Source organism: Fusarium subglutinans (genome assembly GCF_013396075.1).
Source record: "Fusarium subglutinans strain NRRL 66333 chromosome Unknown NRRL66333_c0000009, whole genome shotgun sequence".
Classification (NCBI taxonomy): Eukaryota; Fungi; Ascomycota; class Sordariomycetes; order Hypocreales; family Nectriaceae; genus Fusarium; species Fusarium subglutinans.
Genome location: NW_023502072.1, coordinates 257,729 through 270,319, shown reverse-complemented (window position 1 = coordinate 270,319; position 12,591 = coordinate 257,729). Strand labels below are relative to the sequence as shown.

The window sequence follows — 12,591 nt, the reverse complement described above, 5'->3', positions numbered from 1 at the left end:
AAAAAAGAATTTCTTTTTAATTTAATTTTTTTTTTAAATATTAAGAATAGCTTTAAGAAAAGATTAAGTAAAAGGTATAGTAAAAATGTATAAAATTAAGCTAGGTCAAGGCATTTACCTTGCTTAAAATACTAGCAAGCTATTAGTATTAAGGTCTTATACTATTAAGCTATTATTCAACTAAGTAGACCAGGAAAACTCAACAAGTACAGGATTATGGTCTGAGAGAATATTTCCATCTGGTTGAACAAAGACCTTAGGGACATAGTTAAAACTCTTTGCAACAAGCTTTACAGAGCTGCCCGAGCGATAGCTATACTCTTGTTAGCATTCTTCAAGACGTTTGAAATGATAGTGAGAATGGTGACATACAAAACCTTATCCACAATCTCACATGTGTTGTCAGCAGCAGGGACACTGCATGGGTTTGCAGTCGCTCCAGCCGTGGGGAACTTGCCCCCTTGAATGAGCTGTACCCAAGAGTCGCTGAAGCCGGCATCGGTCAGTTTGTTGATGCTTCGGCCTGCATTGGTCCATCTGTCATTGGTATCACCAGCCACGATGACGGCCCTACCCTGGGAGTTCGCATTGATGTAAGCCAGGATCTGATCGATACCTGCCGAGCGTGCATCGACATCACCCTGGTCAGAGCTAAGTGGCGGATAGTCAGTTTCAGTCCAAAATGTATCAATCAACTAACATACCCAGCATCAGCATGAAGGTTATAGAGATCAACTTCAATGCTCTGAATTTTCATGCGCATAAAGCTGAAGCCCTTGGGGGTCAAACAATCACCAGAGTTCAGGTTGCACTTGTTCCACTTCTTGCGAACAAGACCGGTCCAGTCATAGTTGGCGACAGTGTTGAGGCCATCACCAAAGGGAACGCCGCCAGAGGTAGGAGTACGGTAAGCATGGTTGTCAGTCGCATAGATGTAGGCATGATAGTTGAAGTCCTCTTGCATATGAACAATATCATATTTTTGGGTGGCAAGAACAGTGCCAATGAGGTTGGCGTTGGTTGCCTTGTCACCAGGGACTTCGTTGTTGTTGATGATAGCAGGAAGACCAGCGACGTTGTAAGTAACGAAGTTGAAGTTTCCAGTGGTCTGTCCCACGGAGAGACCACTAAGAGCGAGGGCGGTGACAAGAAGGCGGCCGGACATGGTGCAGATCGATATATTTGCTTGGCTTGTTGGTGATCAAGACTGAGGCTATGATGTCTTGAACTCGCCGTCTACTTATGGGGAGAGCGACATATAACACCAAGTCCAAGCTTCATGAGCCGATCTGTAATGTTACATTGGATCAGCATAATACCTTCCTGTCAGGGGTCCAAAGCCGGGACCTCGTGAAGTGGTATCGCGGCTTCAAACTACAAAAACGATTGACGTCCGAAAAACAGCTTCTTCTTTCCAACTTCATAAACCGCGGCATATAGATACCATCACATTTACAGACTACGTCAGTGAGGCACGTCGAGTAATTCTCTTGTCTTACTGGTCTGATAGTGTTCCTGATGTGTTTCCGAATCTGGCAATTGGCCCGTCTTTACCGAGGTTTTGACTTTTCCACCAATGCATCGATGGATACCAAGCTTCTTAGCATTATGCGACCGAATAAGTTATTCCCCAGAGAACACGTGCTGTACTATCCCCTGCTAGGCCCCTTCGTTATCGCGGCGTAGTTGATAGATCGCAATTGACAGCGAGCGGAAAGGCGGAAATAGAGAGTTGGATGACATTTATTCTATACAGAATGGGAGTTTAATTTCCGGCTCGAGCAGGGGCGGTCGTAGTTCTATATATTTCTCCTCATTGATCATCGTTGAACTTCCCTCTTTGCTTGTCTATCCGTGCACCTGAAGACTTTTATCCATCGATAAAGGCGATATGAAGGCCACAATTGTTGCTGTCGCCTTGCTAGGCTCATCATGCTCTGCCCGCAGCTCAGGAGCCGGCACATCGTTGAATCCCGTCCAAGCCGTTCTATTGCCTGATGGCGCTTCAGCGAAGAACCCTCTGGCCCGTGTTGGAGCTAACGGCCCATGGCACATTGGTAAGAGGCATTGAACCGAGCTCAGTCTTTTATCTAACAGAATAAGGCGAGGACTTGACCGGAATATCTTCAGAAGTCCCAGAAGGATGCCAGGTTGACCAAGCTGCCTATGTGTCTCGTCATGGATCCCGCTACCCTGACCAGGGAGCTCACAATGGATGGCTCGAGATGGCTCGCCGTGTAAGAAATGATAGAGAACTTTGAGCAAGGAAAAGGGCTGACCAACGATTTAGTTCCGAGAGTCCAAGTACACCGCAACAGGACCCTTGTCTTTCATTCACACCTGGGAGAGCCCTCTCACCAACCCTGAGATCCAGGTCGCCCAGCTGAGCAAGACCGGATACAAAGAGCTGTTTGATATGGGATACACCATCCGAACCAGGTAAGAGCTCAGTATTTTCAGCTTTGAACTTCGTAACCGACTCACACATCTAGATATCCTGATCTGTACCAGGAGGGCGAGGACTTTGTTGTCTGGGCCAATAACTATACACGAGTTCTCCAGACCGCACAGCTCTTCCTTCACGGATTTCTGGGAACTAACTCTTCCCTGGGTACAGTCGTTTCTGTGACTGGCAAAGGCTTTCCATCTCACCTTGGTGACACCCTTGCTCCCTCTGATATGTGCCCTACGTTCGTCGACGACAGTAGCAAGCAGCAGGACGAGTGGCGCCAGCGATGGCTTCCAGCCTTCAAGAAGCGCTTGTCCAAGTACATCAAGGGCGATCTTCAGCTTGACGATTCGACGTGGAATGATTTCCCCTATATCTGTGGTTTTGAGTCACAAATCACAGGTAAGCTCTCGCCATTCTGCGACACCTTCACCCAGAAGGAGCTGGAAGCATATGAGTATCAGCAAGATCTCAGATACTACTACGGTGTTGGACCCGCCACCAAGGTCGCTTCAAAGATGATGGTTCCTTTCCTGGAGTCTCTCATCGAGCGATTCGTTGCTGGTCCCGATGCTACAGGTAAGAACTTTGATGGAACGCCGTTCAAGCTTCCCAAAATCCTTATGAGCTTCTTGAACGATGGCCAGTTGAACGAGCTGGCTGTTGCTACTGGAGTCTTTGACAAGCAAGCCCCTCTTCCTCTGGATCGCATTCCCAAGGACCGTATCTGGCGCAGCTCTAATATCTCCCCCATGAAAGGTGCCATCGCCTTTGAGCGTCTCAGCTGCGGTACAAGCAAGGGTTACGGCTCGAAGAAGTTCGTTCGGATCCTGGTCAACGATATCGTTTACCCAGTGCCTTCTTGCCAGGATGGACCTGGAAAGTCATGCTCCCTGTCCAAGTACTCCAAGTTTACCAAGGACAGACTTAGGAAGAACGGCAACTTTGCCAAACTTTGTAATGCGACAGACCCCGCCACTCCAAGCAAGGTTCTCGGCGCCAGCTTCTTCACGAACTTGGCGCAGTCGCACTTGCTGGCTGTGAAGCCCTAAAACGGACATGATACGAGGGAGGCCAGAGCTTATAGACAGGATTGTGATGTGATCGCAATTAGGAGGAGGACGTTTCAATAATATCTTAATTACACTTTCTTCACTCAGCCCTGAAGCTCTTATTTTTGACTGCTCGATTTGTATCCAAGGAGTAAGCTTAAGATGTTGACGTATTTGATCGCACCATCGCTAGAACTGTGAAGATGGCCTGGACACCGAGTTCAGTGCAGGCAACTTACTGGCCATTATCAAAGGATTCTGTGGGCTTGAGTATAGAGCTAAAGGAAACCATCTCTCTTAAATGTAAGGCCCTTTATCTAGTTACGGTCCAATACAGCTTTAGCCTCCCGGAGCTCATCTTCGGTAGGCATGTTGACGACCATTAGATACAAAACATCCTATTCAAGTCAGCTCCTCTCTTTTAATATATTCTGGGTACACTTGTTATCGTTACATTGTTGAAAAGAAATTTCCTTGCCGCCTTGACTGGCTTGTAAGGCAGCGGTAACCCCGGCTGCCTGTCAGTTCGTACTCCAGTGGGCTGTCCTTGGTTCTGGCCTTCAGATGCTTGACCCCTAAAGCCATGGCGAAGCTTCGTTGGGTCGACATATCCTCCAGTGAGTAGAGAGATCAGGGAGCCATTATTGGAAGGATGGCTCGGATCAGCATATCGTGAAGTGAACTTTGGCGCTTCTTGCTGGTTGGCCAAGAGGTTGTCCGGTCTGTTGAGCGCCTGCCGCCAAGTTTAGTCCACACTCCCACCAGCTGTCAACTTCAGTGACTTACAAACTGAGCTTGGGCCCTCTTATCATAATACTCCTGAATGTATGTTCTCTTCTCACCAAGGGTTTGCTTCAAACCTTTCGATTCCTCGCTATCAGCCTCGGCAAGGACATCGAGGGTCGGAAAGATGAGAGGGGCAGCCTCGGGGAGAGCAAAGTCACCGTATGTTTTTCCGCTGGAAGTTTTAAACTTGTTGGTAAATCCAGAGTCATACGATCCAATCGAAGAAGCGACTGTTGATGTCAGGTCAACAACTTCGTGAGACCTTCCAGAGTCAGGTCGCCAGGTCATGATGAGACAGCATAAGCCTTTTGGATAGAAGTATTGCTCATTCATTTGCGAAATGAACTTGTTCGACCTGTGCGCTCTGTAAGCTTCTGCTCCACATGGCGCGATACCCTGCCAAAGAATGTTACCTTTGCCTGCCTTGGACATCCTTCGCAACCTCAATTGTCTTGTACACGGCTGCACTGATGGCGATGCTTGGTGCAATTGGTACGAAGAAACCACCCAACTCTGCAAAGTTGATGACCTCGATCCACGGCGACGCTCGAGTAGACTGATCAAACTTATCTAGAAAGTCCAGCCAAGCCGCCTGGTCAATGCCGACAGTCTCAAGCATCGGAGCATATCCGCGAACAAATCCGCGGGTTCGATCTTTTGGCCTCCGCTGTGCAAGAATGATAGGTAGCTCCAACTGAGCATTGGTTCGCCACCTGAAGAGCCATGAACTCTCAAAAAGCTGGCTACAAGATCTTTATCGTCATGAGTCTGTTGACCGGAGTCGGAACCGCCTTGGGGACTCGCGAGTAGCTCGGATTGTGTTTCGTCGAGCTGCCATTGTCTTTCAGTTGCGTCCTCATTCTGGCTTGGCTGAGGCTCATAGTTCGGTGGCAGCTCGTTGCTAGCCGCAATGCCGCCTGGTTGAGGCTGCTGGCTTGGCTCTGACGATGCCGCGTTTTTCTCAGCGGTTCTCTTCTCTTTGTAAGAGCTGACACTCTCCGACACGAGCCCTATACCGCCTGCTACGCCACGGACAGCAGACCCTATCAAGCCCCCACCTCGACCGCCGCCCCGACCACCGCGTTGGAACAATCCACCTCGACCGCGTCCGCTATTTGACATGATGAATTTGAAATAAAATGTTGGAGTCGACGATCCGATTTTGAGGGAATTGGAGTCGGTTTTCACTGCAGCATGGAGTGCTTATTAGTAGAGGCCGCCATCAGCCCTGGAAAACGGACGGGTATGCGGCACCACGACGTCTTTGAATGGCCGAGAACGAGACTTGTAGCGGGGTACGGGGTTCATTTTGGGCTAAAGGACAAGATTATCAGACAAGGTTAATCTCTAGCGCCTCATGCGTGTCACTGCACCAGCCTTCAACGAGGAATGGGCATGATTTTAGTGCTGACAATGCGAAAACAAACGAGAAATGGATCGGCAAAGGCTAGCCACATTGCATTTGAAGGATTGGGGTACTTGATAAGAACTAACTAGGTATGATGTCGTAGAACAGCCGCACAGAGCCTTTGGACAGCCTCAAGGCAAACTCCACTGTTAGTGGGACAAGGAGAAGACAGGCAGTCTAATCTCTAGGCTTCACCATGACCGGCAGTCGCGAGATCCAGTTCTTGACTGCAGGAGTGAACCCTTCATAATACGGCATGATGTCATCATCAGATATGCCTGCTTCTGGTGCAATGCTCATCTCGTACCTTCGGAAAAGGCTAGCGACGACAAGGCGAGTCTCGATCCATGCCAACTCAATTCCCGGACAAACTCGTGTTCCTTTGCTGAACGTCACCAGGTATCTGTCAAGGTCTGCTCCTCCACTGAGCCATCTTTCGGGTTTGAATACAGCAGCATCAGGCCCCCAAACTGCCTCGTCTGCAAGGACATCCGGAATGGACATGCTGATGATTGTGCCTGGAGGTATTTTCCAGTCGCCATATTGCTCAATGCTGTGGCGGTTGACGCGACTCAGCCGGCAAAGCGCACCAGGTGAGAGACGAAAAGTTTCTTTGACTACAGCGGTAAGATAAGGTAGATTTTCCAAAGTTGTGATCTCCGGGGGCTCAGTCGGGTCCTTCCAGGCCTCTTTGAGTTCCTGGTAAAGGCGCTGCTCAACTTGTGGATTCTGGAGTAATTGGTAGGCCGCCAAGGTCAATACGAAGCCGACGGTATCCCATCCTCCACTCCAGATGGCCACTGCTTGCTGAGTAAGAGGGCCCTTTTCCTTTTCTTCTTGAGGCAACGAGCTATCCAGAAAGTCATCAAACACAGTATGCTGGGCGATACCTTCAGCATTGCGGTTCGAGTCGTTGTGCTGAGCCACGACTTTTTGCACCAACTTCTGAGCAAGCTATGATCACGTCAGACCTGGCATCCTTCAGAATGCCATGATACGCACCAAGAAATAATCAAGAAATGCAGAACCTGGATCGTTGAATCCCAGAGCCCTCAGGGTCAACTGACGAAAGAGAGATAAAAAGAGAGGTATCTCTTTGGGTATGAATCGACCCAGATGTGAGAACCCAAACAGTCGGTCCATCCTCTTATCGTAGAGGTTCTTGGTGGCCTGCACATGATGGAGAAACCCATATTCTTGGCCGAAAAGATACTTGGTTATGATTTCTGCCGGAACAGCCCGAAACAAGAAGCTTGTAGGAGGTTAGCGATTCTGTGATGTGGATTGGGGTAAACATACGCTAGGTCGATAGGACGTCCATCCTTACTGTTTTCCTCAACCCAGGTGCATCCTTTTTGGATCTCTTCGTTGATTTGGTCCTGTATTTGGGAAAGCTTTGTTCGGGAAAACGCGTTTCCAAATGCAGCACGTTTCTTGACGTAAGTCTTGTAGTCTTCAACACCAAATAGGGCGTGGTTGATCCCAAACTCTTTAGCCGTCATGGCCTCTTTGTTCAGAGGGCGAAATCCAAAGATCGTATCGAAGTACTCAGAGTCTTCGATATGAACTTCATTTGGCCCAATACGAACAATGGGTCCTGTATGCTTGTCAGAAAATGTCTGGAAAGGGAGACAATGCCATACCGTAATGGCTATGGAGATCTGGTAGCTTTGCCCACAAGCGGCCATGTTGGTACGAGTCCCAGTAGAATTCATACAACCGCGACGCCGCACAGATCCTTGGACCCGGGAATTTGGATAGCGGGTGGAAGAAGAGTCGTTGTAAGTATGTAATTATCTTGAAGGAAACAAAGAAGATGGACACATATTGGGCCAGCTTCGACTTGTCGATCGATGAACCAATATCAGATATGTGAAACATGGTTAATCAGTAGCAGTATAGGTGTCGATATACAGACAGTCACTGTATTCCAGAGAGGAGTGGCTCGACGAGTTGTCTGCACACTACATACAAGTACTCAAAAGAGAGCGGAGTCCGTAGTTCGATGTGTTTCCGAGTGCTAGAGTGCGAGCTCTGAAATAACTCAGACCGAGCCCCAATCCAATCACAGACTTGGAGAAGATAAGCAAGACGTTGTCATGCCTGTTGTGATGCATCTGACTCAGCTTACGCCCCTCTTTCGCGGGTAAAAATGAGCCGGGAAAAGAAATATTGAAATGATTTGCAGGCTTTTTGGACTAAATAAGCGTCCCCCAACAGGGCTGCGACGTTGCTAGGCTGATCCTACCATAAAGTCTTGCTCTGCAAATGCCACGAAGGAAGCGGGGTTGAAAGAAGCATTATTGTTGCTGCCCGCAATGAATCTTTCGTTTCGGGTCGTCCACTCTCACTAATGACATACTCACGAATACATAGATGGCGAAGTCTGATGTATCACTTGAATTCGAGATTATCTGGGTCAGGCGTATTATATGTCATCCAATGCCTCGAATCGGTGAAGCTTCACCTGACAAGAGCACAGATGTAACCCGCGTGAGGAGAGGGCTTCAAAGAAGCACAAGTATTTCTCTTGCTTGTGGTAGAGCACCAGGTCTCGACTAATCATGACCTAAGCAGAGATACGCCGGATCTCACAGCGCCTTACGAAGTCCCTCATGCTTTACTACCCATCCGTCATCTGAAGGAAACCCAGGTGTATCACGTTTCGATCCATCCCATCCTTTAGCCATGTAGGCCACTTTGAACAGTGTCAGTTAATGTCAAATCTTTCCCCAAGAACCATGTAAGCTTACCGGCTAGTAAGAACCCAGCATTGCCAGGCATAAATGGAGGTGGTGTGTTTCCATCACCACCACGAATGGCAAATCCTACAGTCAGATAAATCAGTCCCATCCTGCCTATTCCATGCAACGCACATTCTTACTTACCTGCGTCATCAAACTTCCAATAGTCATATGCTGTCAAGTGATATATCGCTCGCACAGGATTTCCAATGCGAGCCGAGTTGATCGCCAGTACAGGCCGCCCCCATCCCCGGATGCTTGGGTCAGTCCAGACTTCCCAGACCTTATCCGCCGTTCGCCGCGCTACCTCCTTGTCAACTGCAGGTGTGTCGGGTAGAATACCTTGTAGCATGATCAAACTTCTCGGATCACGGTTGAGTGCTGGGTCATCCCACCAGGTTGAGTTTAGACCGTCGTAAACTGTATACAGTCCGCCAATTTGAGGTGGTTTAGCCAGCTTCTTTGCAACAGTCACCCAGTGCTTGGGTACAGGTAGGCTGAGTTTTTTCTTCCACTCGCAGGCGACGTCAAGACCGTATCTCCAGTATGCGACTTCGTACGCAAGATTGAGCGTGTTCTCCGGGGGCGTGTTCTCTGTTACACCAATCGCCCATTGTGTTAAACCCGAAGTGTATTTTCTAACCTTATAACTGACTCATAAACTTAACTCCGCCACCACCTTCTAATTGCCCCGAACCTTCTTTCTAACCTTCTTCCCCAATCGCACCGACATACACATTATCACGAAACTTTCTCCAGTCAGGTTAAGCTTTTCTTATACATCAGTATTTCTCAACAAATCTAATAGCTATATGCCATACCTAGAAGTCCTTCTTAGCTAAATCGCTATCTATACCTTAAATATAGACATAATCTAAGCCGGATTTTACCGCAATAACTATATAGCCTTTTCCCTTTTCTCCTTCTTTTCCTTTTTTATTTTCTTTAAGGTAAATAGTATACTTTTTTTTTACTAGGTAACTTAAATAATCCTTATAGGGAATTTACTATAGGCTACTATATAGGTAATAGTCTTATAATTAAAGAAAGTAAGGTTAATAAGAAATTTACTACTAAGCTAATAGAAGTCCTATATATAGATTAATAGTATAGCTTTTCTAAAGTATTTTCTAAGGTCCTTATAGCTATCTGTAATTTTAAGGGTATCCCTGTACTAAGATATAGCTTGCAGTATAACTATAGCCCTATTAGTATAGTTATTAATAGCTACTATTTAGAGAGGTAAATATTAAGTAAAGATTTCTTTTATTATTATAAAAGTTACTATCTTAAAGATTAGGGGTATTTATAGTATTAAGCTAACCTTTCTTAGCTAATAGATTAGAGCATCTTATATACCTTTAAGGGCAGCTAAAGAGTTATAATCTAGGTTTTTCTCTTTTTAGCCTTTAGCTATAGTAATTAGTTAGTTATTTAGTATAATATCTAAGTTATAAGCTAGATGTGTTATTTACAGTTAAGACTTGTGGCTAAGAGCTTAATCCAGCGGACAGAACTTAGTTACACCAATTGCACTACACTTTAATCAGAACGGCACTCATGCTCTTTCTCAGGCTGTAGATCAACTTACGGTGGACCAAGATCATACTTCCCAGATGACTGGTTGAACCATGCAAAGGATGCCATATAATCCGCAGTCGCCTCCAAGATCGGATCCCAGCGCTTCAGCGTCTTCTTTGTGGGCTTGCTCTTACACGCAAGCATAGCCATGTACATGGGATGCGGCTGCTGCCACATCAGATGTGCATTGATCCCGCCAGGTGAACTTCGTCCGGTAATGGATTCGGTCATCTTTGGCCAACGTGCTCCCTCCCATCCCATCTTCTTCGCCCTCGCGAGCGACGTAGGCAGAAGCTTCTCATAAAGCGCAGGGAAAACATTGTGAAAGTATCTATCTCGACCCCATGTGGCCCAGTGAGCGCTGTGCCATACAACCATCTCTATGTGAAACTTGCCTGTCTAGGTCAGCAAATTGCGATGGAAATAAATCAAGCTTTACCTACCATACCAGCCGTTGTTCATCAGGCCGCTCTCTTGCGGAGACTCACCGGTGGCAGCGCTGTTCACCCTGACATGGTATTGGGAGGTAATGATTCGGCGTTGTAGCTCAGTAGCGTTGGGGTTCGTAGACTCTGTCAAATCGACAAAACCCCCTTCTCTCCAGTAGTCTTGCCATCTAGCTCTGCTACGACTATTGATAACAGATGGCAGATCGGGTACTCTCTTATCTGGGGAGAAGTGCGCCACGAAGGATATGGTTCTTCGATGCCTTGATGAAAGGATATATCGAAGAGCTGTGGGTTTGGTAACGCCCTGCGGCTCAAGACGCTTCAACTCCAGTGAATCGTTCTGGGGCCAACGAAGGTTCACGTAGTACTTGGTCCCCATGTCATGATAAATGTGCGCTGTGTTATGTTTCAGGCTCTTTGACAGCTTTGTAGAATGATTCTTAGGAAAATCATAGACACCGACAAAGACTTCGTTCTTGTACTTTGTTGTGTGGATTGGAGGGTATGGAAAGTCGAACTCGACCTTGAGCTTTCCGGACTCAATCAATTCTGAATCCACGGTGAAAACAACTGCGTCGGACTCAAAATCTCCCTGCGTCACAACTTGGACCTTAACACCATTGATTGTGAAATTTGATGTGATAACACCATGCCAGAGGTCTAGCTCCTGGTGGGTATTGGCTATGTTGCTTGATGACAGCGTATCGCCTTTAAATCGCAGCCCAATACGTCCCAGATTGATACGATTGGGGTTTCCGGTGAGCCATTGAGAAACATCAGGAAGATTTGGGTCAGGTAGATCATAAGAAACGCTTCTACCATGCGTCTTTATAGGCACGCCGGTATATGCGCCTACTGGCCTACAAGTGGTTAGTTTCTGAGCCGTTTCTCGTCCAAGGCGGGCCTAACTTACTCTCCAATTGGTTCAGTGTCATTATGCCACGCCCAGCGTGACATTGTGTTGAAAGGGAGGTATGTTTGCATTCCTGTGGTGTCAACAGAGAATGCAAAGTTACCGTTCCCAACTTGCAAAGGCGTCGTCTCGTTGTTGATCAGCTCTTTGCGGATGATGTTATTCTCTATCACGATTCGTTTTCTGTCAAGTCAGTGGGATTGAAACATTCCCCAGAGATGACGTTACCTGTCTATAGCCGCCGACGTGAGGATCGGCAACAGAAGCCAGCATAATAATTCTGAAATCTTCATCCTGGCTGCGTAGTCTCTTGGGAAAGGAATAAAGCGTGCGGTCTCTCACTTGATTCCGTCTCTCTGGCATTGGTTTGCTTTTTGTCAACAGCAGGAGGTTACTTACCAATATCTGGGTTCTTTATTTAAACAGCGGGGGTTTCTTACGAACAGCGGGAAGTTCTGGATAAAGAACCCCCAAAGCCCGGGGTAAACGGAACCGATGCTACTTGTCGGGCTTTATTACCCCAAGCATCCCCAGATAATTTGATGAGTGACATGAAAGACTTTCTCAGGCGATGGATTGATACACTCAAATAAGTAGAAGACTGTTTTTAAAAATTTGGCATAAATTCCCCCTGTTCTTTTTCCATAAAATATCGTAGATTCCAGCATAAATACTCTGTACTCTATGCATTTTTACCAAAAGATTACCCCCAATTTTCAACTCTCATCCCATCCTCCAACATACTCCTGTTCTCTTCATCGATTTGTCAACTTCTGGCACAAGATCAAACGCTTGAGGTAGTTGACCAATCCAAAGAAGGTTTGACGAAGTCACAAGGAGATCGAGAGAAGAATACAGTAAGGCCAGCGTACATGAATCCAATTTCTCCCAGGCCCAGTCAGCGGCACAGCAATGACGTCTCCAACATGGGTAGCCATCCCACGTGGAACATTACGCCGGTCACGGACAAGTCATGTGAGGAATGCAGGACCCCCAACCCTCCATGTTTTCTTGCAGTTTTTTGTCTCTCGGTCTAAAACCATGGATAATCTGGTCGGAGACGGGGCGCAATGCAATAGAGAGTTGATGAGAGATAACGGGATCATATCAAACACCATAATGGCTTCCATAATCCTCTTCTCGACTTGGCGCTTGCAAAAGGCACTTGAGCACGCATTGAAACGCAGGTGGCAAGCCCGAGTCATGCTA

The 12,591-nt window shown here is 47.1% G+C and overlaps 5 protein-coding genes across 5 annotated transcripts; 1 reads left to right on the top strand and 4 right to left on the bottom strand.

Annotated features, from left to right (window-relative positions):
- Positions 1-290: 290 nt before the first annotated feature.
- On the bottom strand, positions 291-1,165 carry FSUBG_1652 (endonuclease exonuclease phosphatase family; the record flags this gene model as incomplete). Its single annotated transcript, XM_036679342.1, has 2 exons — positions 291-651; positions 705-1,165. The coding sequence occupies 2 exons, from the start codon at positions 1,163-1,165 to the stop codon at positions 291-293; spliced, it is 822 nt and encodes a 273-aa protein (XP_036542913.1).
- A 726-nt stretch (positions 1,166-1,891) lies between these two features.
- On the top strand, positions 1,892-3,501 carry FSUBG_1651 (3-phytase B; the record flags this gene model as incomplete). The annotated part of the gene is made up of 4 exons (XM_036679341.1): positions 1,892-2,057; positions 2,131-2,237; positions 2,291-2,439; positions 2,493-3,501. The coding sequence occupies 4 exons, from the start codon at positions 1,892-1,894 to the stop codon at positions 3,499-3,501; spliced, it is 1,431 nt and encodes a 476-aa protein (XP_036542912.1).
- A 317-nt stretch (positions 3,502-3,818) lies between these two features.
- Positions 3,819-5,409, bottom strand: FSUBG_1650 (uncharacterized protein; the record flags this gene model as incomplete). The annotated part of the gene is made up of 5 exons (XM_036679340.1): positions 3,819-3,899; positions 4,034-4,234; positions 4,288-4,642; positions 4,701-4,981; positions 5,035-5,409. The coding sequence occupies 5 exons, from the start codon at positions 5,407-5,409 to the stop codon at positions 3,819-3,821; spliced, it is 1,293 nt and encodes a 430-aa protein (XP_036542911.1).
- Positions 5,410-5,872: 463 nt separating this feature from the next.
- Positions 5,873-7,383, bottom strand: FSUBG_1649 (trichodiene oxygenase; the record flags this gene model as incomplete). The annotated part of the gene is made up of 3 exons (XM_036679338.1): positions 5,873-6,649; positions 6,698-6,947; positions 6,995-7,383. 3 exons carry the CDS (start codon positions 7,381-7,383, stop codon positions 5,873-5,875), a joined length of 1,416 nt encoding a protein of 471 aa, XP_036542910.1.
- Positions 7,384-8,286: 903 nt separating this feature from the next.
- FSUBG_1648 (uncharacterized protein) lies at positions 8,287-11,655 on the bottom strand (the record flags this gene model as incomplete). The annotated part of the gene is made up of 7 exons (XM_036679337.1): positions 8,287-8,393; positions 8,449-8,523; positions 8,584-9,077; positions 10,031-10,415; positions 10,464-11,329; positions 11,383-11,546; positions 11,611-11,655. The coding sequence occupies 7 exons, from the start codon at positions 11,653-11,655 to the stop codon at positions 8,287-8,289; spliced, it is 2,136 nt and encodes a 711-aa protein (XP_036542909.1).
- Between the last annotated feature and the right edge of the window lie 936 nt (positions 11,656-12,591).